At 50.7% G+C, this 26730-nt stretch overlaps 1 protein-coding gene across 2 annotated transcripts in view; it reads right to left on the bottom strand.

Annotated features, from left to right (window-relative positions):
• Positions 1–14090, bottom strand: part of LMCD1 (LIM and cysteine rich domains 1) — a 34547-nt gene extending 20457 nt beyond the window's left edge. Inside the window, exon 1 of one of the 2 annotated variants that reach the window (XM_082487486.1) lies at positions 14045–14090. In XM_082487486.1, the coding sequence (XP_082343612.1) occupies positions 14045–14071 (27 nt within the window). In that variant the 5' untranslated portion in view covers positions 14072–14090. Of the gene's footprint in view, positions 1–1021; positions 1128–14044 lie in introns of those variants that run through there. The other variant, XM_082487487.1, reaches the window with a different exon arrangement.
• Between the last annotated feature and the right edge of the window lie 12640 nt (positions 14091–26730).

Here is a 26730-nt window from a genome sequence, read left to right as displayed (position 1 = left end):
CCTGGGATGGCAGCACATCTCCACCACTGCCTGCAGTGCAACTCAGGTGACCCCATGAAGTCTTAGGGACATCCCCATGGCCCAGGCAGAGTTCACCAGGGCAGCAGGAGCAGCCGGGGTGAACACACCTGAGCCCCTCCACCTTGAGGACAGGCCAATCCCCCACTGACCACGGCATCACCTTCCCCTGCGAGCTCAGACCCCTCTGGGCAGCGTCTCCTTGAGACAACCGAAGGCACAGCCAGGTCTCTTTGGAGCACAGCACTCTTCCCCGCTCCCTCCGGCGTGGAGGGAGGTTTGAGCCGCTCTCGTTTCCATCTCTGTGCAGGGGCCAAACATAACAGGCGCCGCCGCCTGTTTTTCGGGCTGCCTGGTCAGCAGGACTTCCTGCCCAGATATGGAGCTTCTCCTCACAGCTCTGCTCCGGCTCCTCAAATATGCATAAAAGGAGATTTCTTAAAAAAAAAAAAAGACACATAAGACACAGAAAAAAAAAAAAAAACCAACCACAACCAAACCCAGTAAGATAATGCGAAACAAGTGGTCCAACTATCTTAGACTCAACCTGTGGCCAAGTCCATTTGGGAACAGCATTGTTAGAGGAGAGACTTAAGTTTAAGATAAAGATTCTGAAGATATCTGTAATACTTTTTAAAAAAAAAAAGCCTGTGTCAACAAACTGCTTGGAAGAAAAGCAAATTCTGCTCACCATGACTAGATATACAACGCATTTCAAGATTTCTGTTTTGGCTTTTTTGCCTTATAGCATTCTTGCTGTTAAAAGAGAGAAAGCAAGTCAGTGCGGAGGAAATTCTTAGGTAGTGAAATGATAGGAAATTGAGGCCATTCTACCCACAAAAACATCTCTCGCCAATCTTGGGAGTACACCAGTAACACCATGGTTCACTGTTTTACTGGCCAAAGGCAGGGCCATCCTCGACACTGGTAATTTCACTCAATGGTTAGAAAATAGAAAGCCTATAATGACAAGTGACAAGGAAAAACCCAAACATGGCTCCACCTTGATTTAGAGTTTGAGGACTCCTTTGGAAAGGAACCCTGAGCTTCCAAGGCAGGTCCAGTGAGACAGACCCCTGATTAGAAGTTATGAGCAGGTCAGAGTCCAGCTCCACCAGCCTGCTCCATCTGCAGCTCAACGGAGACTCCAGAAGGTTTTTCTGGTGTATCATCCCCCTCTGACCAGCCCAGCAGACCTTGGCCGATGACCTTTTGCCAAAGGGTCTACTGAAGCTAGTTTGACAGTTGAGCTTGTTGCGAGGGGACCGCACATGGAGAAAACACTGTTTTCACAGTCACATGACTTGGAAATCCTTCCAAGAAGTGGAAGCTTCTTTCCACTCTCCTCACCACCAGTTCAGCACCAGAGATTCAGTACATCCACAAAGAGGAGACTTCAGACTAAACTTGGGTAGGTGTTTCATAGTGAATGCTCCTCTAGGAATAACCATGCCATGCCCAGACTAATGGGCCAAACTTCTAGACCCCAAAAGGGCTGAACTCAAACGTGCCAGTGCTCAGACACACCAGCTACCATAGCACAGGCCCTCAGAAACATCTCCTTCCTTCTAGAGTTGCAGCTACACAAGTACTTTCCCTCCTAGGTATAACTGGGTATATATGGACACAGAGCCCCATCAGCTGTCACGCTTTTGTGGTCTCCACACTTCCAGTCTAAAGCTGTAGCAATACACAGGTCCTGCCAAAGGCATCAGTAGCGCACTGGCTGCTGAGATCCCCCCGCAGGTGGTGGGTAGAAGGCTGATGTTCAGCACCGTACAGAGAAAAACTGCCTTGGGATGTATTTAACATCTCCGCTTTGCCCAGCCGCAGAAGGACGGGGTGGCTCCAGCACACTGCTCCTGGGACAATCACTCCATGAGATCCAATTGTTTTATGGAGTACCGAGGAGAACTTTAATGTAAATATAAAATTCTCACAGAGCTTGCAAGAAGGCCGGTGAGGGAAAGCTAACATCCTCCGCCGATGGCTGCGTTCGCAGAGAGGTTGGTTCAGCTCAGGTCGTGCAGAATCAGGAAGTCCCAGTGAGCATCTGTAACACAGATGAACCCAGAGTGCCGCGAGAGCCCATAGCAATACTCTGCTTTCCTGTAAGGACCTTAATGAGTCCGATACACACGGGGAATCGAGCACAGTAACAGCAGACCAATATCATATGCAGCCACGCATGTGCCTGAGGGGCTGTTTCACCACCTCCAGCCCGGTCGCCCCAGCCAGAGGCACCCACCTTTGCTGAAGAATTTCCCACCGCATAAGGGAAATGCGGTCATGAGTCTGGCACTTGCTTTTTAGCGATGCTTAAGTCTTCTTCCTTTTGTTTCGCTATTAGACTGCTCAGACCAGGCTGCTTCCCATACCACCTCTTCAGCTACGCACAAGGTACAGGGTCAAGACAGACTTCATAAATGAGTTTTGACCTCCAGCGGAAGCGTGCTACATGTCATGAGACCACGGCACAGACAAGGGAGCTGGTTAAGTGACAAACAAGGTGGAAATAGGAAAGCGGAGACAGCTCCAGCTGCAAAATCCATCACTGTAACAAAAAGATATCTCAGATAAGAGTTATCTGATCAGGGATGCTTAGACCATACTCCCTCAGAAGACCTTTAGTTCTCTTTCCTCCTGCATATCCACAGGGACCTTGGTCTAATCACAAGGAGTTTGTAGTAGTCCTGCAGATGGGAAACAAACCCCCAAAAGGCCAAGGTGTCTCCTAGCAGGATGGTTTCACCATTAGCAGTACGTATACCACGTACCACAAGAAAACACTGGGCAGCTTCAGCCAGAAGAGGCCACCCCTTTGGTTAGCAGCAGGCCAGCCACAGCACCGCTGCTGAGGGGGAGCGGACCTCTGGGGTCACCAGCCCAGTCGATGAGCTCCATTCATCTGCAGTTGCATCCTCAGAGGAATTCGGGCCTGAAGTTTTGGCAAGTTCAGCCAGTGTGGTTATTAATCAAAGACTGTTGAAGACCCATAAAGCTTCCAAGAGTAGACACCCTCCTGCAAGACTCAGTTTTGTGCACAGCAATGGGATGCAAGGCAGGACCCAACATGTTTGCCCCAGCTCGCTGTGCTCGATGCCAGTGGAGAGCGCAAGTCCCCTCCCAGCAGGTTGCCGAGGGGGCTGAGGGGTAACCCCACGAGAGCGTTACTCCTCGGCACTGCTGCATGAGTCACCCTCTGCTCTCCAGCCTCTGCATGGCTTTTGGGACCGGCTGCCACAGCACAGCTCCAGAAAGGACTGGTGGAGCTGGGACCTCCTGCTTCTGCAGAGGTTTCTGGATCCTGAAAGCAATTATTGCACAACACCTTATTTGGAGACTAAAAGCAGCAATGGAGACACGTAACTACCTCAAGTATGTTTTCTCCTCCTTTTTAGGAAGGGAAGAGGAAAAGCTGGTTTCCAAAAAGTTACTACAAGTTCATAACAGCTCTTCAGAGCCGAGGTCCTCGTTTCACCTCTCCTTGCGGTCAGACTGCTCCCCCAGCGCCCACGGCAAGTGCGATATAAGCCCTTCTCTGCAGCCTCTGGAAGACCCTCACATAGTCTCGGCATTTGATACCCTACCCCGATAAATCATAGCCAGGGCAGGGGAGAGCTCAAGCAAAGCCGCAGGACCATATGAACACTTTGGGTGGGGTTCCTCCAGCTGCAATGAATTTTGGAGATTAACAACTAACTTTGAGAAACTCTCTTGAACAAAGAAAAAAAAAAAAAAAAGAGAGAAAAGTCATATGATATTCACATGGGTGGGACTGGTTTGCTCAGCACAATTGTCAAGGAGTTTAGGGCTATGGATGGATAGCAATTAATTTGTTGTCATTATTTGACTGCAACGGAGCTAAACTTGCATAATAACAAGGCGCTAACTCAAACTTCCTTAAGGATTTCCAGTAAGTGGAGGGTGTGAGCGTTTCCATCTAACGGAAGGGGTATCTGTATGACAGCAAGGGCAATGCTGTGTGCCATCAGTTAGAGCTAAGCAGTATTTCCATGGGCTGCGGGAGGAGAAAAAAAAAAAAAAAAAAAAATCAGCCAAGCCTAACAGCAAAATATTAGCACATCCAAGGGGCTCTGTTTTAGTTAAAAGCGGGAATAAAGCTAGGCTCAGTACAGACAAAAAGCTTCTTTGGGTGCATTTTCCTTCCCATCGTGGGTCCAGCAGGGCAGATTTGCCATACTTGTCATCTTGTACACAACCATGACTTGCACCCAACGCAGCACACGTGCGGTTCCCTCTCCCGCAGGACGGGCAAGCTGCCCAGCAGCATGTTCGACCAAAGGCAGGGACCGCAGAATTCGCTCCTCACAGAGGCCCAGCAGCACGCAACATCAGCTCCTGGCCAGAAAGAGCTTCCCTGGCATGCCCAGGGTGGCAGGAGGTGGCAAGCCCACCTCTGCCAGATGACCTGGGGCTGGTCACCCAAAGCAGCCCCCCACCCCGCCCACGCCCAAATCTTCCTTCAGAGCACTTCACTTGGGTCAGTGACCTCCAGAAATCCATACGGCACCGGCAGCAGGGACAGAGCCACCACAGAGACCAAGCCTGGGGCACGGACATTACAAGATTGCCCAACATTGGAGGCAAGGTAGGACACTGGTGAGCTAGCAACGAACAGGTCCTCTGCTAGTAACTCTTCTGGTAACTAGAACTGCCCCAGTTCTGAGCCCACGCTGTTTTGTGCGCTATTGGGAGTCTCAAATAAGGCATCAATGTTTCATATAGCTATATATAGTAAAGGCAGTGCCTAGGTAATATTCACTCTGAACTAACAAGAAACCCATGTCAAATGGCCTCACTCCTATTTGAACTTCCTAATTCACACTGAAAAGCAGCTGCACTAGAAGAAATAAGAGTCTCGGTTATCTGGTCAAATTACCAAGATGGTTTTTCCCTTTAGTGGTTCCTACGCTGGCAAAAGGTTCACATCAATCTAACACATCTGAACTCACAGGTGATTGCTTGAATGAGGTCCTTTGATTTTGATTACTTGCCTAGCTTTTGCATATACATTTAAGTGCAAGGGCAGTTATTGCTAACCCTCCCCAGGGTATCAGTGTGTCACTACCTGCATTTCAGCACAGCGATGCTGAAGGCAGAGCCACCCACTAAAGCTCCACCTTCACAAGGTGCAACTGAAGTGCATGTCAAAAAAAAATAAAAGTCAAAACTTCATTTTTCATGTAACCTAAATGATGGTCCAGAATTTAAGGCAAGCATTAAAAGCACTGAAAACTTGGCCTAAAAGGTCCCAGTAGGAAAGGTTGTATACATCTGAAAAAAGCCACAGCTTTGGTTAGATATATAAAAAAAAAGTAATTACTTTCAATCCTAAAATACTGAGTGTTAAGGTCCTTTTACCATGCTGAAGAGCCCAAATCAACCCTCGCTTGGGTGGCAGAAACCTCCTTTCAAGAGCTTGGCCTCAAGCACCTTAATTCATGGTTTGGATGGGCAATCTGTCTCACTCAGCATTTTCCTAGATAGTTTTCCCATCTTGGAAAACCACTTAATAGGTTCCTTGAGAAAGAGGATCACCTGCTTCTCATTAAACCTGCTTCTCAAATGTTTTGTGCAAAGTTACCCCCAAAAGACATCTCTGAAGAGCTGAAGAGTTCCAAAAGGCTCTTTTGTGGCGTTGTTCCTCAGGATCCACACTAAGCATGGCCTGGGGCGAGGGTTGCTCTGGTGCAAGAGGAGCAGCCACCCATCCAACATGGAGTGCTGGCAGAGACTGGAGATGCAGGCGACAGCCTCAGCTTGCTGTGGTACCCATGTTGGAGCCAACACTGCCCCAGACTGCTGCTTGGGAGGGCACAGCCAGAGATGCCACCCCACTTAAATGCACATTAAGAAGACAACTAGGATGAGTTAAGTGAGATACCAAAGGAACCCAACAAAGCAGCCCTGGGTGGGATGAAATACCCCTGTCCCAGCTGGAGGACAGGGAACTCACCTTAGGGTTTGTTTTCGCTCATCCTCTCCTCTGGATGAGGCACCCCACAAATCTCACAGGGAAGAGCCCCATCTGGTTTCACCGCTCTGCCATTGGCTAGGGAAGATGTTTGCCACCTCTGTCATCAATGAGAGGAGAGGTTTGACAACATTGGTGTGGCACATGTCAGCTCTGCAATGCAGCCTGTGCGTGCGTCCCTCACCCCAGACACACACAGCCCGGGAGTTTTCACACAAAGCTACAGCATTTGGACCAGCTAGAAGACAAACAATACCAGCTCCAGAGGTGCCCCTGGGATGGGGATTTTCCTTCCCACTTTGTCAGCGTCAGCACTAAGGACAATGACACACCAGAGCAGAACCACCACTCCTGGAACAGACTGACCTTGTCCAACAGCTTCACACTTTGGGTATTACACTAAGTTTTTCCCCTCCTGCGGATGACCAAGGTGCATCCTCCTTGACCAGACCGGCTGTGTGGTCTCAGGTGCGCTCAGGAGTCAGCTCCCAGCACCGGCACAGCACAAAACTCTCCAAACCATCCCTGGGAGCTGCTGAAGGGCAGACAGGAGCTTACCTCGGATGGGAAACCCAGGGCAGGGCTGGACAGGCTCTCCTGGATTGTGGAAGGGGCTCCTTGGCAGTGTCTGCGAGTGGAATACATTTGTGCAAGGGCAAACAGCTACTCATAGGGGTGCATTAATCACTATACACACTTGCTACTGTAGTTTTGACTGAGAACCGCAAAGGGTTGTTTTGATTTATTTTCTTCTCGTTTTCATAGACAGAAAACATCTATTGTAATCACGACCTGAAAGCAATTTGTTTTCTTGCCAGATTATGAGCAAGCACAGTTACCCAATTACCACATTCACAGGGGAAAATAAAAAAGAAAATCACTTACAAAAGACTGTCTTTCACTTCAAATTCTCTCTATAGGATTTATTTAAGTTAGCAGTCAATGAGCTGCCATCATCTGGAACAATGGAAGCACTTACTGATATTAAACTCTACAGACTAAGAAGTTTGTTGCCTTTTATTTTTGCAACATAAAGACCAGTGAAAAGCATCGATATCTGTAAGAACTATTTCAATGGAGCTGCCAGATCTCAACCTACAGGATGACAGAGATACAACAGAGCCTCTGCAAATACCTTGCTCTTCCAAGAGCACATAGTTGGCAGCATTCCTTTCTCCACTAACAATGTGTCAAATAATGATAAGAGCAGGGCAAACTTTGAAAAATAAGATTAATAGATTTTTCCAGAAGCCAGACTGTGCTTCAGACACTTGGTCTTAATTATAAGACCAATCCAAGCTGTGAGTAGGTGTATAGGATGGGAAGAACCCACCCAATTTAATTAAGCAGCAGCTGTGCCAAGTTCCAGAGTGCTCAGGTAAGCATCTCATTGTAATCACTAATTGCCCTCACTGAGCCAGCTTCGTCCTTCCCACCTCCAGCACCAGGAGAAGGTGCTGAACTACCACCAGGAACAGGGGTCCCTCCAGACACCAACGTGTTGCACTTCAGCAGCTGCTGCCATCAAACTTCTGTACAACGCGACTGATTTAGTCCTCCTAAAAACCTTCTCAGCTCTACTCTTCTCGTGTTACAGCCGAGGAGATCAAGACACGAGGAAGCTGAAGATGCGCCCAAGGGCGGAGGCATGTCTGGGCCACCCATCCCGCTCCTTCACCCCCACAGCTCCCTCCATCAGTCCCAAGCCTGACGCAGGATCTGCCCACTACCACAGACCCCTCCAAAAATCTCAAAAGGCCCATTCAGCTGTGCAATAAGGCAAAAAACACAGCTTGGGCGTGAGGCGTTTAAGAGGAATAGTGTAGTAAGGTAGCAGCTCTGTGACACCTACTGAGAAGTTGTCACACCCGCCTCTGGGGCTGTGGGTCTGTGTTCCCATCCTAATGTCCAGATCCTGTACAGGTACTTTAAACAAGGAGAAATCCTGCCCAGTTCCTATATCCTGCTGCTCTGGATGAGGACACAGGGCTGAGAGGAGCCGGCTGTCCTCCCAGCTGGGGCTGGCACTGGCAGTCCTGGACACCCTGCGGCAGCGCAAGCAGACTCAGCGGCACGTGCCATGGGAACACAGGGGGTATTTCTTATTTTTCACCTGGAGCTTCATAATCTCGACAAGTTACCCTCATATTGAGGGAAAAATAACGTGAGGTGGTTTTGAATGACGTGTCTCCGGGTCTTCAGAAAGAGCAAGTGAAGTCCAAGTTTGTTTTGTGGCTGGTGATGCCCTGAACCCTAACGCAGAAGCTGAAGGGCTGTGCCACCTCAATACCAGCAACTGCCCACAGTGCTTTTCAGGAAATTTGCTTTCCTCTGCTCCTCTGATAAGACAACAGTAGACTTTTCATCCTATGACAGGTTCCTTCCCAGTGAAGCACTGTCTGGACTACTTTGCCAAAGCTAACCCTGACAGAATTTAGCCCATTATTTTTAGTAGGTAAGGCAACAAACCCCCAGCACTTAAAGCTTCCAACAGACATACAACTGTGCTAGAAATTAATGACGATATTTGCACAGCGGTTTATACACAACAGCCACCCAGCTGCTCTAGTGCTTCTCTTACCCAAGGCTTTAACCTCGCAGGCACGAGCGGAAGTTACTTTCCTAGAAGTGTGTATTTTTGCATGTCTGAAAGACACATCTAACAGCATCCACAATTAAGTACTAGCAGAAAAAAAAAAAAAAAAAAAAAATCTGTTTTCCTGTTTCCTACTCCTCAGCCATGCTCTTCCTTTCCCCAGTATCTTTACTGGAGCGGTGAGGAACCCAGCCAGCAGCACCCTGTCCGCTGCCACCTATGCGGTTCACGGGGCTCACCCCCTCCGGGGCACAGGGAACAGGTCCCCCTTCCCCTCACCTCCATCCCCAGGAGCCATCCCGCAACCGGTTGGCGATATGGCACCTCCCGAGCGAAACATTAACAATTTATGACACCTTATCTGTCAGCAATGAAGTCAAAGCTGCCGTTCATTTCAGTTGTACCAACTGCTTTTAATGCATTTTGCATTTGAGTCGTGCAAGCCTGGACGCCGACGAGCGGGGGGTGCGAAACCAGTGTACCCAGTGAGAAGGGAGTCCCCCACCGCAGAGGGAAATACTGCTCTGGGGCAGGTCAGAGGCTTCCAGGAACTGCAGGGATGAAGTCAAAGGGTTCGGAGTAGGTGGATGGTAAAAGCACAAGGAACCAGGCTGGTAACCAGCTTTAGGAAACTCTCGCTCTTCCAAAAATTGGAAATAACTGCCCTGAAAGCTCTCCCTTTCCCTGAGCCCCATCTTTAAATGGAGCAATAGCTTCCAGCTAGCACATCTGAATACCTCTTTTCCTGAATGGCTGAAACACAATATTTCCTTTTTAAAAAGAGGAAAAAAAAAACACCAAAACCCTCAGCCTAAACACATACTCCAGCCACCGCCTCCCTGCGGGACGAGGGAGATTTTGGAACTTGTAAATTGCATTTTACGGGACTCCATTTAGCTCTGAGCCCAAGTCCCAAAATACACTCTTTAACCCATGTGCTACTTTATGATTTCATATCTATAAATACTCGTTCCGAGCGAAGCGGGTCTCTGCGTTGAGATCAGCATCCGTTCCCCCGTGGCTGCGGCAGCAGCGCTCCTCCCGCGGGCTCCGGCAGAGCGACCCGGTTCCCGCCGCAGCGCTCCCGCGGGTGCAAACCCCCATGGGCAGGCGGGGTGATGCAGCCATCTCCTCATCAGCCACGCACAACCTGCCACCAACACAGGGACCAAACCCCTTCTCCACCGAGAGGGGGCTTTACGGAGAAGGTACCCACTTCTCACAACAAGACTCCAAGCTTCAGCTAGTGGGGACTGTTACCAGAAATTGTGAACATGGAAGAAGTCCTCAAGGGATAAATAACTTTGTGGTGTAATTGCTAAAAGTTATGAGGTCCAACTTTCAAAAGCAGAGATTAAATTGCTCATAAAGCTCCTGACAGCATTTATACAAAGAAGCACTAGCGCATCCCAGCGAGGCAGCGATGGCTTTGCGGGAACACTGACTGCCTTACAGCCCATGCTGTCTGTCCCGCTGCATGCCCACAGCGCTTGGAAGGAGTTTTGGACAGCACAGAGTCCACAGACGCATCCTGCAGGAGACCGCTCCTGGGCATAACCCCCATTATTCGGGAGCCCGTCCTTCCCCTGGGAAGCCCCCGGTGCTGGAGGGGAACACATCCGGGGGCTCAGCCCATGTCCCGCACACCTCGGCCAAGGGATATGGCTACGAAAAAAATGCATGAAAAAGTGAGTCTCCAATGTATTCAAGTTTTCTAAAGAGATCTCAACTGTTGGACTTGACAAAGGGCAATTCCCCAGTCCCTAAGAGCATTCCCATGTACTTCTACAGATTTACGTACAGGAGTCTTTAAGACAATTTGCTGATGGGGAAGGGCAGCATCTGCCTCTCCCCGAGCCCCTGATCGCCCCCCACCCCTGCAGACCCCGGGGTTGAGTTTTCACAGCAGCACCGACGCTTCCCCCCCCCCCCCCCCCCCCCCATCCCCCAGCTCTTCTGCTTCAGGTGTTTGCAAAAACCCTGTGCTAAAGGGCTGAAGAAAAAGTTGAAGCACCAAAATTTGTATTAACCGAGTAAACTTTACCTTGGCTTTGAACTGTGCTTTTAGCTTAGTGGGTTATTTTCTTCTCCTGACAAAAATGGACTGAGTTTAGCGAGAACAGTACACAAATCCTGCTGCCTGCACAGTCCAGCTGAACCGGCTCCAGTAACGCACGAAATGCCAGCCATCACGCTTTATCTTTGTTTCGAGTTTTAACTCTCCATTTAGAATTTAATCTAAACAACCCATTTGCCAAACAGAATGCCGTCCCACTCATGCTGTTTTAATTTCCTCAGAAAGAATCCCATAATACGCTAGGCAAGACATCAACAATAATTAAACCCAACAGTGACTGAAAATCAAATTTTCAGGGCCTTGCAACAAGCCCTAATGAGTTCCAGACTTGCCTTCCCTGACTTGCTCAAACTGGTTGCACGACGCTGCCAAGCCAAATTAAAATTTGACAGTTTTCCACCCCGTGCCCAGAAAAGGTGCCCTTCTCCCGATTCAGGAAACTGAACAGCCGTCTACTGCGAAGACGCCCACTTGTCCTTGGACATATATTATCCAGCCAGTGATCCGAGGTCTGTATTATTTTTTTTTTCTTGTTTTTATTATGTCACTTCACATCCCCTTAGAAGTGCAAACTAACCCGGACTTTTCCTTTTTTATACCAGTGTGCCCAGTTCCAGTTCAGGTGCTGGGAGAGCCATGCAGACACAGGGCATGCCCCCCCACCTCACCCAGGCAGGGGTCAGACTGGCCCCCACTGGCCCTCCAGCGGCCCCAAGGAGAGCTCCAGCAGAACTTCACCCTTCCACTGCAGCCGTTTGTGCTAGTCCCTTCACAGATTTTAGTGAAATTACCATTAAAGACAACACCTTGTCCTTCACCCTTCTGCCACAGGCAGCTGAGTATCCCAAAGTATCCCGCCACATGTTTTGGCAAGGCTCTGATGGTTTCTGCGCTCACAAGACTTCCAGGGTGCCTCATAAGCCCTTCGACACGCCACTGCGCAGCCACCCTGCTCCAGCCCCTGGGTATGATCAGAGATACACAGAATGGTTTGGGTTGGAAGGGACCTTAAAGCTCATCCAGTGCCACCCCCTGCCCTGGGCAGGGACACCTCCCACCAGCCCAGGTTGCTCCAAGCCCCGTCCAACCTGGCCTTGAACACCTCCAGGGATGGGGCAGCCACAGCTTCTCGGGGCAACCTGAGACAGGGGCTGACCACCCTCACAGCAAAGAATTTCTTCCCCAGATCTCATCTCAATCTCCCCTCTTTCAGTGTAAAACCATTTCCCCCTCATCCCATCACTCCCCTCCCTGATCAAGAGTCCCTCCCCAGCTCTCCTGGAGCCCCTTTAGGCACTGGAAGGGGCTCTGAGGTCTCCCCGGAGCCTTCTCTTCTCCAGGCTGAACCCCCCCAACTCTCTCAGCCTGTCCTCCCAGCAGAGGGGCTCCAGCCCTTGCAGCATCTCCAGGGCCTCCTCTGGAACCACTCTAACAGGTCCACATCCTTCTGATGCTGAGGACTCCATGATGCTCAAGAAGCTCCTGGGAGATGGGTCCAGTTCAGGGTGAGCTTTGCCCAAGCATATTTCTGCTCCACAGCCCAGATTTGCTCAGCCCTTGTTGCTGAGCATGTCTAACCCCACTTCTCTGCTCCCTCCTGCAGATATCCCCCAGTCTGGGGCTGCTGGCCGGGGCTTCTCCCCACTCAGGTTCCCTGAGTGGCAATTCAGGTGAGGCAGGACCTGAGCTGCATCTGGCAGAAACAGACTGACCACAGCCCAAATAGCCCATGAAAAAGGGTCAGTTTTCACTCTTGCAGGATCGATCTCCACTCAGTGCTGGGGAAGAGCTTCCCGAGGGCCTCCAGCTGTGCCCTCCCCACAGCAGCCACAGCAACCAGGACCCTATGGACATGCCTGAGGGTTACCAGCAACAGGGACCTGCTGGCAGAAGACACATTGCTCCAAGTCTAGGTGTATGACACACCAGATGAGACACACACACCCCCTGCCAAACACTCACCCAGGGCAACCTGCAAGGAGCATCCAGTTTTCCACTAAAATGCATCAAATAGTTTTCCTTGGGATACAGAAGTGGCACAGCTCAAACCTGAGGGGACAGAGGGACCTACACCTTGACACCATCCCAACAGGCAGGGAGGGAGCTCCAAGGACAGCATTGGCAAGAAACATCTCACAGAAGTTTATAGCAAAGGGTGCCATTCCCCTCGGGAATGTCCAGGGGTGTCCCTGTGCCCCAGCAGTCCCACAGAGGCCAGTCCCAGGGCACAGCACTGGGCACTGCCCAGTCAGGGCCATCTGGCATCAAGAGATGGGATTACAACAATGTGGAAACTGAGAGGCACTGACATTGAGCGTTTAACTCATCTCCTAATTATGCAGTGACAAAGGTACAGCAAGTAAGGTCGCAAGAGCAGCTGCTCTCTGGCGACCCATTCCACACATTTTCTATCCAGCGATTAAAATCCCTTCCATTCAGCTCAACGCCGTGCCAAGAGGGCGTTTCAGTTATTCTGGTTCTTTTGCTCAAAGGACACTGTGGCCGAGACCCGGGATGTCCCGGGGAAAGCAAGCCTTTGACAGCCAGAGCACAGGGAGCAAACACTGTCCAGAGGGTCTATGAGACAAGCAACCCCCCAACCCCTCCCCCCCCAAGGACACCAGCTGAGAGCAGCGGGGGTCAGGGTCTCATGCCAGTGAACTCAGACAAGAAGCAGTTGCTTTTCCAGCAAAAGCTTTGTTGAAGTAAGTTTTTGTATGGAAAGAACAAACGCAGACACGTGGCTTGGGCAGACCCTGCGTGGCCACAAGGCGCAGCCAGACCTGCCCTAGCGAGGTGGAGGAAGAGCTTAAGCACTTCAGAGATTACTTCTGTCCGCTCTTAACCCTGAGTATTTAACAGCCACGTAACATTCACGCTCTGTGACATTCCTTCTCTTTGCATCTGCTGCTCCAGCTCCTTACTCAAACCCAGTACAATAGCAGTCGCTGGGTGAGCTTTGCCCCAGAGGGCTCCAGCCAGTTTTCAACGGGACCACAAACCCACACGGAACGACACGAACGGGGCAAAGTGCCGCCGCAGCGCTCGGTGCGAATGAGCCTCTCCCGCCCAGACCGGGGCTCAGCGCCCTCGGTCCGCGAACCGCCGTGGGCGGGCAGAACCGCCGGTACAGCGCAGGCTGCGGGGGTGGGGGGAACAAGACGGGAGGTGACGGGATAACGGGAATAAAAAAAAAAAAAAAGTTTTACAGCGCGGCCGGCGCCCGCCGCTCCCAGGTGCGCGCCCGTCCCTCCTCCGCACAGCCCAACGCGGCTCCTCGGCACCGCGCAGCCCCGCCGCCAGGCCCTGGCCGGGCATGGGACACCCGGGTCGGTCTGTCCGCCCGCGGACCCACCTTCTGCACTCCGGGGCTCAACTCCATCCCGCGCCCGCCGCCTGCCCGCGCCGCTCCGTGCTGTGCCGCCCGCCCGCCGCCGCCTTTCATTGGCGACCGCGGCTGCCCCCACCCGCCCTCCGCCAATCCGCCGCCGGCAACAAACTTTCCCGACCAATGGCTGCGCGGCGGGGCGGGGCGCGCTGGCTGCCGCACGCACGTGGGCGCGGCGCGGGCGCGGCGCTCCGCTCCTCTCCGCGCAGCGCAGCGCAGCGCAGCGCAGCGCAGCGCAGGACAGGGCAGCGGAGCCGCCGCCGCAGCGCTCCGGGCTTAAAAAAAGAAAAAAAAAAAAAAAAGTGTTTTTAGGCACTCCCGCCCCAAAGCGGCGGTGCACGAGAGGGATGCGGAGGAGAGGGAGGGAATGGAGCCCGGAGCCTGGTAGTGCTCGAGCGGTGTGTGGGCCCGGCCAGGGTGGAGGCCGCTGTCAGGTCTCAAGCCAAGTCACTTTTCTTGGCTGGGCTGGGGGCTGTGCTACTGCCCCCCTGTCCCACTGTCCCCCTGTCCCGCCATCCTGATGTCCCCCTGTACCACTGTCCCGCCATCCTGCTGTCCCCCTGTCCTGCTGTCCCACCATCCCGCTGTCCCACTCTCCCGCCATCCCACTGTCCCGCCGTCGCAGGCTCTGACACCAAGCACAGGGAAACGGATTTCCCGAATCAGACAGGAATGTGCTGGGGCAGTTTATCACGGAAGGCAGACATGGAATGTTTTTAGCACAAGAGACTGTCCAAAACCATGTTTCTCTTGTTATTTCAATGTATGTTAAGCGTTGAATGACAATCTATTTTTGGTGGCTTTTTTTTATACACAGAACAGCAAGGTCTTCTTAACAGCTTTTGACAGACGGTCCTGCTCTGGCCGGGGGTCCGGCACAAAGCCCCTTTGTGCAGGTGAGGTTAAAAGGGCTCCACATGCTCCCACTCCTTCCCCCAGCTCCCCCCTTTCCGCTGTCTCCTGCCGTTCTCCCTTCCTCACCGTGAGAGTCCAGGAAAAACCCTGCTGAAATAACAGGAACCGCCTCCTGACCTTCTGTGATCAGAGCAGAGCTACCAGGAGCAGCGCACACAACCGCAGCTCGGGACTGAACCGCCTCTTTACAACTGTCATTAAAAGAAAAAGAATCCTAAACACTTTTGTGTTGATATAATAGCTTACACATTGGTACATCTTTCTGAGATTTCTTGCAGGCGTTCGCGCAGAGAAGGGAAGCAGACACCCCGGGCTCACTTTAACCTGCATTCCGTTTCTGAGAGTGCTTCACGATTAATTATGTCCCTTTTGCTCATCTGCTTCCACATGTGACCCCGCAGGGTTTATCAGAGCTCACGTTGCATTTTGCCCCCAGCACCTGGATATGCTTTTCCAAAGTGAAGGAACACAAATTACAGCGGCCGTCTGGAAAAGAAAATGAGTGAAGGGCAGCAAAGGCTGGTTCCTCACTGGGAGGAGACTGGGAACACAATACAGGCGCCTCTATTTCCCACCTCGTGCTCCAGCCACGCTCTGCCCTGGTTCTCACACGGCTCTGCAGCCTGCGGGAGAAGACAAGGACTCTGCTACTCCAGCCAGGAGCTGTGTTGCCTGGGTACGTGCGGGGATGGGTAAATCCACACAGCGCCTCAGGGGCAGCAGGGTCCCCAAATTCTCAGATGTACCTCAAAATCACCCAGGAACAGAGATGACATTGTTTTCCAGGCCGGCATTTGAACACTGGGCTTTCCTCTGCAGCCCTGTGCGATGCTGGGTGCAGCGAGGATGAGGATGGAGCGAGGAGCAGCGAGGACGAGGTGCATCCCAGGGTCCAGCCCAGGGAAGAGGGACTCTCTCTGCCCCAGAGAAGGGATGGGGATGGAGCCGTGTGGGTAGTACCGGGCTGGTACAGCAAATGGGCCGAAGGCATCTGGGGCTGGCGACCACCCGAGAGCCGGGATATGCGCTGGCACGCAGGGCAAATGTCTGATTTTTTTTAGAAGAGGTATTTAAACAGCCAGAAAAAAATCTGGGTTAGAGACCAAAGGCAGAAGAGAAATTCTGGAGAGGTGAAGTCCCCCCTGGGAGGGCATTCGGACCTGACCTTCCGCAGGGACGTTGGGAGCGAGCGCAGGGAACAGCACAGGGATATTGTTTTTCAGACCCGTGCCGTGAAGGGCTTGGCAGCCCCAGGAAACGTTTGAAATGGCAATGGGGTGACATTATCTCACTTTCCCAATGCACACACGCACGTGGCGACCTGGGAAGTAGGAAAGAACTTTCAAAGGGATTTCTGGGAGCCACGAGGCACGGGGCGATGGGCCAGGACCCCGCGGGGAGCGGTGACACTGCCCTGCTGCCACCCGGCCCCGGGGACGGCTGAGAGATGCGCTTCGGGCAAGCATGGAGAGAAAGCGATGTGTTTGTGGGTGGCTGAATCTGCGAGACATTACATATAGAAGTGTTGGATTTGGGTTTTTTTTCTTTCTTGGTTTTAGTTTTACCTGGCAGTTGTAAAGCTGAGCACCGGCAGGCGCCGGGTGCCGGGGCAGCGAGCAGGCTCTCCCCGGGCAGCAAAAGCTTTTTGTCCACACAGAAACAGTGCTTGACATGGTGTGTAATTACGCTCTATGATTTCTTAATAGTGGAAGATAATAAAACCAAGATTAGAATAAGATTTAGAAACATCCTAGATGCTTATATCTACAACAAAATACATCTGGAACTGTTGCAATTAATGATAACACAAATAAATCATGACAAGCGATAGCTCAGCGTAGCCAGAGCGAGAAGCCGTATCAAGGGTGGATTATTTCTGGTGTTCAGAAACCCCTTGAGAAGCACCTGATGGTGGCGGCTCTCAGAGACAGGAAACTCGGCCAAGCTGGACGGTGACTGTTTCAGTTTCTAGGTTTCAGCCTGTCATGGGGAATAAACAACCAGAAACGTTGTCTTTGGGGGTGAGATCTGCTCCCGCGTCACGGCAGGTCACGCACAGCGCGAAGTGGAGTCGGGGTGAGGCGAAGGCAAGTCGGAGGCGGCTCTGAGGAGGACCCGGCCACTCAAACTGTGCCTCGGGAAGGATGCCAACGCCACTTATCACTGACGGCCTCTGAATAATGAGTCTGCGCTATACTTAGCTCTCTGCTAGGAAGAGACAAAATCATCCTATGACTAAACACAGCTAAATCTTTGCAGTAGTCATTCCCCATAAATTGCCGGCAAATGGACAAAGGGGAAAGATGCTCAATTATGAGAAACAGAGATTTTAGCTTCCTGTTGATTCACCGGCAGCTTTTATCAGGACAAAACCATCCCCGCAGAGGTGTCACCAGACTGTTGCTGCCTGAAGTGCACTCGGCGGTCAGCTGAGCTCAGAAGGCAGAAGCCTGTACCACGGACAAAAAAATAGTTGCTAGCTGATATAATGGCAGTAGGAGCTTGGCATTAGTAATCGTTTCTGAACCGAGCAGACCTCCTCGCTGCTTCTGACACAACGCCGAAGGTGAAGCCAGACTTCCCGTCTCCTTTGAGTTAGTCTTTATTGGTCTGCAAGGTCAGGAGTTTATTGGAGTCACTGAGGACAGGGAGGAAAAGATGTATTAGGTCATCTGTGGAGGGAGGTCTCTCCTAGTGCATCACTCGCTGTGATTTAAAGCATCTTAAGCAACGCCCGTTTCTCAGGGCAGAATCTGTACTTTCTAAGATGGATGGCACAAGGTCTAACTCAGTTGAGGTTGCAGCTTTATTCCTCATTTATATTCTTGCCACTCGTACTGTTTCAGCCGTGGCTTTGAAGAATGGAGCAAGCCACTTGCCAGCCCTTCTGACTTTTGAACCCGGAGAACGAAGGCCGTGTCCTCCCAGCCCCTTCCCGAGCCCCGCGCTCTCCCCAGTGCCCCCTGGGCAGAGGGAGCAGCTCGCCAAGCCCGGCGCACTGCTACCGGCATCAGCGCTACGCCGGGGCAAGCCCAGCTCAAGGGCTTTATCCTCCTGCAGCGCAGACCCACCCGAAGGTGGGAAGAAGAGGATGAAGAAGGAGAGGAGCCCATCGGGTGCTGAGGTGCGGACAGGCGCTGTCTGAATTAAGACCAGCTCCTGGGGTTGTTGCAGCTAGCAGATGATTTACCAGATCAGCTCGCTGTGCCGGAGCTTCCCTGTCCCCTCCGTCACCACCGCCTGCGTGCCCTCCCCAGTGGTGGCACATACTCCCCGCCACGTGCCCAGGGACACACGGCACAGACTGTGGAGGATCTGTTCCTTCATTTTCACTGCCTTCATGTGCGTGCAGGGATGAGTCCTGCACCCTGCTCTGATCCCAGCCCCCCTCCCTGCTCCGGCTCCTTTAACTGCATCCCGGGCTGCATCCCCCGCAGCGTGGCCAGCAGGGTGAGGGGGGGGATTGTGCCCCTCTGCTGCGCTCTGGGGAGACCCCCCTGCAGTGCTGCCTCCAGCTCGGGGGGTCCCAACAGCAGAAGGACACGGAGCTGTTGGAGCGGGGCCAGAGGAGGCCGCGGAGATGCTGCGAGGGCTGGAGCCCCTCTGCTGGGAGGACAGGCTGAGAGAGTTGGGGGGGTTCATCCTGGAGAAGAGAAGGCTCCAAGGAGACCTCAGAGCCCCTTCCAGTGCCTAAAGGGGCTCCAGGAGAGCTGGGGAGGGACTCTGGATCAGGGAGGGGAGTGATGGGATGAGGGGGAATGGTTTTACACTGAAAGAGGGGAGATTGAGATGAGATCTGGGGGAGAAGGTGAGGCACTGTCCCAGGTTGCCCCGAGAAGCTGTGGCTGCTCCATCCCTGGAGGTGTTCAAGGCCAGGTTGGACGGGGCTTGGAGCAACCTGGGCTGGGGGGAGGTGTCCCTGCCCAGGGCAGGGGGGTGGAACTGGATGGTCTTTAAGGTCCATTCCAACCCAAACCATCCTGTGAGTCTATGATTCTCAGGGGAAGGGGACAAGTCCTGAGGGATGTGGAGTGGTGACATGGAGCTGCTCCGAACTGCCTGGTTGGGGATTCGGGTCCAGGCTGTGGGTGAGGGCTGACGGCCCCAGGCGTGCAGGGAGCAGGCTAACGAGGCTGACACCGTTCTGCGGGAGAGCGGCAGTGCTGGGGGAGCAGAAAGATTTTCTGAAGAGTTTCTTGGTTTCTTCAGGAATCCCATGTGGAGGAAAGGGCCAAAGTTCTGCCTGGAATTAATGCTGACCTGCTTTGTTGTGATGAAATAAAAGGCATTGCTGCAGAAAGGAGAATGAAACCTTGGAGCTGAAAACGAGTTTTGCTGTTAAGCAGGCGGGTGATGCCGCTGGGCTGCCAGAGCTGACCCCAGGCTCACCGAGCGCCGGCCCAGGGCAGATCCACGTTGATGGTCTTCATTTAAAAGAGCTGCTTGACTTGCTCCTTGACTGATGCAAGTGAAAATTTGGCCCAGAGACAACAGAAATGGCTGACAACTATAAATATTTCTGATGCCATGAGCTCGTTGAAGTCACAGCGATCGCCCCCCGACGTGGGGGTGAGGACCACCGCAGCCTCAGCAACCGGAGTCTGCGTGAGCTGGGGAAGTCATTTGCCTCTTTGAGAGCAGAATTTGTGAGCTGTAGGTCAAGAAACTAATGCGATGGTTAAAGGGATTACTGCAAGCTATGCTGTGTTTTCTAGTGAGAGAATTTGTGGTATTACATTCTTGGCTAATTTTCAATTTTTCTCTTTTGTATGAGCATAAAGGGATAAATGAAGTAGAAAATACTGTTCTGCAGCTGCTTTTGGTTAAGGTTTTGCCCCTCTTCCATGAGCATAGTAGTAAAAATACAGATTTGGTTGAAATATTTTTGAAGAAATTTTCGTCTCCTAGAGTCTGAATAAGAGCAGAGCAATCAAAGCAAGATGACAGGAAAATAAATGGAAGAAACTAATAAAAAAGGCAGACAAATGACGATTAAATCCAGGCAGCTCCTTGGTTATTGAATAAAGCAAGCCAAATTCCTGTATGTGCTGATTTTGCCCATGGTTGTTTGTAGAGAGATATATGATTGCAGTGGAAAGCGAAAAAAATACTGCATCAACTCTAAGAAGTATTTTGTGGCAACATGCTATGTTTTTTTCACTGGTCATGATCAAATGACTCATCTCGTTTATAGTCAAAAATAGATCCAGTAATGTAGATTAAAAAATAAAACAGCAATACATGTGGTTATGAACACAGCTGTTACGATATGGGTTTCCTAATTTGGCTATATTCATGCAAGGTCTTTCTTCCAAAGCTTTACGCAGTTCGTTTCATCATCAAAAGTTTATTTGTAGTGAGTAAAACTCTTAAAATCATGTATCAGTCCGAGTCTGTGAATTCTGTGAGCCTGTCTATAAAGTAAGAAATGACATATGGCGTTTACAAAGAAAATGAATCATTCTTTTTTTCCCTTTTATTTTGAAGCAAGGACTTTTTTTACTTTTGCCTTGGCCGTGCTCAGAGGATGTTGCTCCACTGCAGCCGGACCCGTTGGGAAGCGGCTGCCCGGCACAACTAGCTTCTGTGCCCAGCCAAAGCAGCCACCGGGCTCTGGAGGGACCAGTGCCACGATGGGCAGAGCTCCGTGGTTGGCATTAGCTTCACCCAGTGCTGAGAACGGAGGGCGTTACGGGGCTGCCATGTCACATCTCCATCAGCTGGTGAGCAGCCTTTGCCCAGTTGGCCGCGCTGCCAAGGAGTAGCGTCCCACCTGGTAGGAAGACAGATCTGGGAAGGGAGGAAATTGAATCTGGATGAGGCAAAACCTCTTGAGAAAGCTGTGGGCGTACTCAAATGTCCCAGAAAGGCTGTCCCAGGGTGAAGGGCTGTGCTTAGCTGACGTCTGTGGCTGTAAGAGGTCAGCGGACGGGTCCGGAGGGCACTGACCAGTCATGCGGTGGGAAAGCAGTGGAGAAGATGAGGGTGGTAGGGCAGACAAAGATCAGCCCTTAGAGATCATGACCATGGGAGCTAGTTGTGGTTCCTGAGCCACGGCGAAGCCATCCTGGAGCAGGAGCGGTTTGGTTCCGGGCTGTAAATCTTTAAGCTTACAAATGGCAGAGACCTACTGATCCAGCAACCCTGGTTCCTCGTCGTGCGTCGTCTGTACGGGTGAATAAAGTAGTGGCCCTCTGCTTCAGTCTTGCATCAAATATCTGCATCACCCTCTCTGTACGGGTCTGTATCAGGCTGTTTGAGTGGTCTTTATTTGAGGACTGGAGGGTGCCGGTGTTAAGATCTTTACCATCAGAGTGAGGAATCTTAGAAGTCCAAGAATACAAAAGTAACAAAAGGAATTTTGCAAATCGTTGCAGTTAAAAAATAGAGCCATTAACAAAGTAGAACTAATCTTATCTGATCCTACTCTTTAGAGCCTGGTATGTAGTTTTATAGATTAAATAGTTTTTCATTTTGACACTAAGAGTCCTCTTTTAACTTTCCAAAAGGCACAACTCAGGAATCTCAAAAAGAAAAATACTTGAGAACAAAGATTCCTCCTCTGCAAAGTATCTTCTTAATTGAAAAACAACGCCAAAAGTCTCTCTCCCAGCTCCAAGTTCAAGCCCTCTTTTGGAAGAATTTAGGAGTAGCGTTTTACAGAACGTGCAGTAATGCTGCCAGCCCTGCCGAGCGCACCCCTGGGGCGGAAACAGGATGAAGGGCTTCTCTCAGCATCCTTTATGAGGAGAACACTAATTTTCCTGTTCAGGTTGTGACTGTTTTCCCGCTTTCTTATTTTTTTGTTGCCGCTCGCAGTGCATGACCTAAGGTGCCTCCCCTATTGGTTGCCCATGTAGTCATACATACCGGTTGGAATGATCTGCTTCTGCATGGTAACGTGTTGCCATTTAAATCGGTATCACGACGCTTCAGTAATTCCTTTTAAAAGGTTGCCGTATCACCGCCATTATTCATTGTAGAAGGACCCATTGTAGTTTGATAGTAGGTGTCCTGTTTTCTTAAATTAATGATATACTGCAGAACTGCTAGCATATATTTAAGTTACCATTTACTATAGTAATAAATATTAATCAGCCTCTGAAAGAAGAAATGTGCCATTGTTGGAAGGAAGTAAAAGAAAATTTTATGTTACCCTGGGCTCTCTCGTTTCTGCAGGGACACAAGAAAAATGGTGTTTATCATTTGGTATTTCAACAGAAAAACACTGTAGGGCCTTTCTAAATCCATCTAGCTTAACTGCTTGCTCACAAGTTAAAAAAAAAACCCTATGGATTTAAAAGAAAGTATTTATTTCCCTATAGTTTAGCTACAGTTTATCAAATGTTCTTGCAAGTTGGAACCACACAGCACTTAGAAATGAAAAGCATCTCTGTACCATACGGGCTGTTTCTGAGCAGTGGCAGACAAAATCACAAATGTAATAGTTTCCATTATTTGCTCAAATGGTTGTAAGGACACCACATGGCACCGATGGGTTTCAATCCAACTATGAGCTTACATGCCTAAAACGTGAGCCCAGCTCCGCATGACAAACCCTGCCCGGCAACGAGACTTTCGCAAGCCCCTTTGCTACGATGGCTCCGGTGCGATCGGCTCTGTGTGCATCTCTGCTCTCACATCACTAACTACTGCGTTCGTGTAGTAGCTCTGGTAGCTCTCCAGGTCTCAGGCAGGGCTCAGAGCCCGGCACCACAGGCTTTTCTCCACTTCACAGCCCTTTGAGACCCTGTTAATGTCTCCTCTTTTACTGTTACAGAATCACAGGATGGTTTGGGTTGAAGGGACCTTTAAAGACCATCCAGTCCCACCCCCTGCCCTGGGCAGAGACACCTCCCACTAGCCCAGGTTGCTCCAAGCCCCGTCCAACCTGGCCTTGAACCCCTCCAGGGATGGGGCAGCCACAGCTTCTCTGGGCAACCTGGGACAGGGGCTCACCACCCTCAGAGTGAAAAATAATTTTTCTCCAGGCATGGATGCTAATAAAGATGTACTTGACAAGTGCTGGACTGTAACCACGTATTTGTACAGTCACACTCAAGAGCTCCTGAGGAGCAGCCAAATAACCCTCTTGTTCCCCTTTGGTGGTGCGTGGAGAGCAGGCGGGAAGGTTTGTTGAGAGAAGGTAAACCTCTCCAGACTCACTGACACCACTGGAACCCATGGAGCGGATACAGCTGGGATTGGATGAAGCCTGTCGATTCAAAAGCTTGCCTTCTTTTTCCAAGCGTATCGGGTCACATAATAAAAGATACTATCCCTTACCTTACCCAGGGTTTGTCCAGGTAAATTTGAAGGACAAGGAACTTCACAAGACCTGCTTACAGTAACAGGGAAATTCTGCATCAGAGCTGCAAAGCTTCAGCCTTACGCTGTCGCCACAAAATCACCTTTTCCTTTGGAGAGGCTTTTGTACTTCTGTTAGTAATAAGTCTACCTATTAATCAATAAAATCCTTTGTTTAATTAATGTTTAACCAAAAATGGCTAAGCCTTCTAACCGTACCTGGAGCTCTGGCACTCCGAAGTCTCTCTGCAAACCCGCCGTGCGGGTTTGGGGCTGGCGTAGGCTGCCTCAGCTTTCGGTAGGGATCTGCTCTGCCTGAGAGAGAAGGAACGGGCCATTTTCACCCCCTTTTGGTCTTAGTATGTAATTCAGAAACCACTTGCCACTATAAATTTCCTCTTTTTTTTTCAAAGCAACAGCTATGGGAGCCAGTTTTGTGCCACCCCGAGCATACGGACTTCTTCAGGGGCACCTTTGCGCAGCCGGGGGACTGCGTGCCACGCGCACACCCACCGGCATCGTCAGCAGCTGAGGTGCCTCTCCAAGCCTGGCTCGAGCCAAAAGGAGCAGCTTAGCTTAGCAGCTCTTTTTATCACGAACAGTGAATTCCTCTTCTTTTCCCCATTCATTTCAGAGCAGATCATTCACGTTCTGTTACCACAGCGCAGGATTTATGGCTGTGATTTAGTAGGTACGAGTTACCTGCTCCTGTCTCAAACACGTTGCCAGAAGTCTGGCACGCAACCCGCTCTGACATTACATGGACATTCCCTGTATTTATCTCCATTCCTCCATTAGTTTTGTGTTAATCTTGTTTATTACCTCGTTGTTACTCTTTAAAAACTGCCAGCTCGTTCATCTCGCAGAGGCTCCCACTCAGATGCTGTCGGCTAATTTGATTTAAGGGGCAGTAACTCTTTGGACCCGTCACTGGAAAACCTGCCCTCCTTTGGCTCAGGGCTGCTTGACGGAGCTCGCGGGCTGAATCAGCAGCGAGGTGGAGGGGTTATTAAAACACGTCTCTGCCCAAAGGGTCTCCAAGGGGTGGGAGAGAAGCACACCTGAAGGTGACACTTCCCAACAAGAGCTCTCATGGTTTTAGTCCGGTTCGGTGAACTGCGGTGGGGCCACGCAAACCCCAGGGGGGGCACTCCCGCCCTGCGCTCGCAGCACGGAGCGCGGAAACTCCGACGGCTGCAGGAGGGGGAAGGCAGACCTGAGCTTTTCCAGTCCCCAGTGGAGGTGTGGGCACCCCCTGAAACCATTACTTCTCGTTTCCCTCCAGCTAGATTGCCTTGGGCGATGGTCTCTGCGTGGCGAGAGCTGCTGGAAGCCAGCGAGCGCTGCTCGCCGGGACAGCATAGCACTTTCACACGCGCCGGGAAATGTAAACTACTTTTTGAGATCTCTATTAATCACCGTTGGGGCTCTCCCAGCAGAGCGTTCCCGACCAAACCCGCTTGACCAAGTCTGCAGCCTCACACCCTGGCTCCTTCCCTCCTCCGCCCCAGAGCGCTGGAAGGTGACGGAGACACAGCCCAGAAACACGGGAAGGTGGGAGTGCTGAACGGGGAACGAGAAACGGAGCCGAGGGATACGGCCAGGGGAGAGGAACAGAGGGTGAGGGACGACTGACACGTGCCGAGCACGTTGTTGGTGATTTCTGAGGGACGTGGCTCTGAAACCTGTGACTGGGAATAAGGGAGAGGATGTTTCATGGTTTTAAAAGATAAAATTATTTCTGTTCTCTGATTGGGTCTTTGAAACATCTCCCTCCTGGGAAATTCATAGAAATGAGAGACATACCCAAGTTACCATCTAAACAATGCCGCTATATTAATATTTTAATTCTGTAATGTAGGCTCGGTAAAATAAACAACGCCAAAATGTGGAACTCGGTGATGTGCAAAATTCAAAGTCTCTTCTCATTTGCTTGAAGCAGAAGCAATCACGTTTCATTTAAGCTAGATAGCTCACTCTCAGAATGATGGCGGGGAACATTTTTCTGCGTGTGCATCATGAATGGAGCTGAAATGCTCTCGAGTAACAGCCGTTGATCATAACACAATAGGAAAAAGAAGAGAATGATGTTACGGCGTGCCGCGTGTCTGGATCCTTCACAAACAGACTTAATCCGCGCTGCAGGCAGGGGGTCCCCGACCATTCATACGAAGTCTGTGTCCTTTCGTAGGACCCAACGTATAGCGTTGGTGTACAGCAAAGATGAATACCCAGCTAAACTCCCGGTAGGCGAGCCAGCAGGCTGAGGGGATCCTGATGTCGACTCACACTTTTCTGCTGGACGTGAGATAACAGACAACTTCTCATCTGTTATAAAGCTGGCATAGCACGGACACGATACCTGGTCTGGCATAAAGTGAGGGGGGGGGCAGCCATCGCAACAAATTTGAATGTGTCGAATGCATTTGTAATCAATGAGTGCATCACGTGTCCTCAGTGGTTTCATTAGGGACTAGGAACTCTAAAGGTGTTTTTACAGAAGCATCACGTGGTGGTCTGAGCTGTAATCTGGAGAAGGTGCCATTGGATATTAAATTTACGTATGAAGTACTAGGAAAATATGGGAAAGCGAGAAAGTGAATTGCTGGTGGTGGTTGACTGTGACCGTTGTGTGTGCATCCATCCATCACAGCATGACACGCATACGCGTTCAAAACACGATTTTGGAATGTGGCGATTGGCCGCAGATGGAGCGGGATTTATGGCTCCCAGTTGCATAGCAACATGTGGAAGTAAATCTGGGCGAAGGAATTTCCTTGTACCTGTCATTATGGAGATTTTCTACAGCACGGTTCCAGCGGAATTATTTATCTGTATAATCGCATCAACAACAGAGGAAACAGAGTGCTACACAAGCATTATGGAGAGAGATGGGCTCGCATCTGACATTCATTTGTCTGAGAATGTGATAATGCAGCTCCAAATCCACGTACCTGGACACTGGCATAAAGGAGCACAGAGACCGAGTCAACTCCCGGGCCACAAAACCCAGTTGACTCAGTAGCCATAGGCTGGTGGGACGGGAGGAGTGGAAGCCCAAAGGAAGGATGTTGAACAGACCAGCACACGGGTAAATGGAGTTTGCCATTTCCAGGTGGACAAATTTATTTTTTATAAGTGATAAAGTAATAAAATAAATGACTTTGCTAACCTTACCGTTACAGCTTGAGCTAGTGTCTGATCATTAGTCTAATGCTTTTAGAGACCAATCCTTCTGCCTTTTAGAGAATTACAGTCTTTTGGGTTGAATTAGGTAATCAGTAAATGGTGATTAAATCAGGGATATTCTTGTGTCACTAAATGAAATAACATGGGACTAGGGAACACGTTAATGCAGCACATACATGCTCCATAAGTCATGTTCTTACCTGCAAAGAAAGTGATATAGTTCTGCGCACAAATATTGGGGA

This window comes from Vanellus vanellus (assembly GCF_965231255.1).
Source record: "Vanellus vanellus genome assembly, chromosome: 9".
Taxonomy (NCBI): Eukaryota; Metazoa; Chordata; class Aves; order Charadriiformes; family Charadriidae; genus Vanellus; species Vanellus vanellus.
Note: the sequence above shows the minus strand (reverse complement) of the source record. Positions and strands in the feature narration are given on the sequence as shown.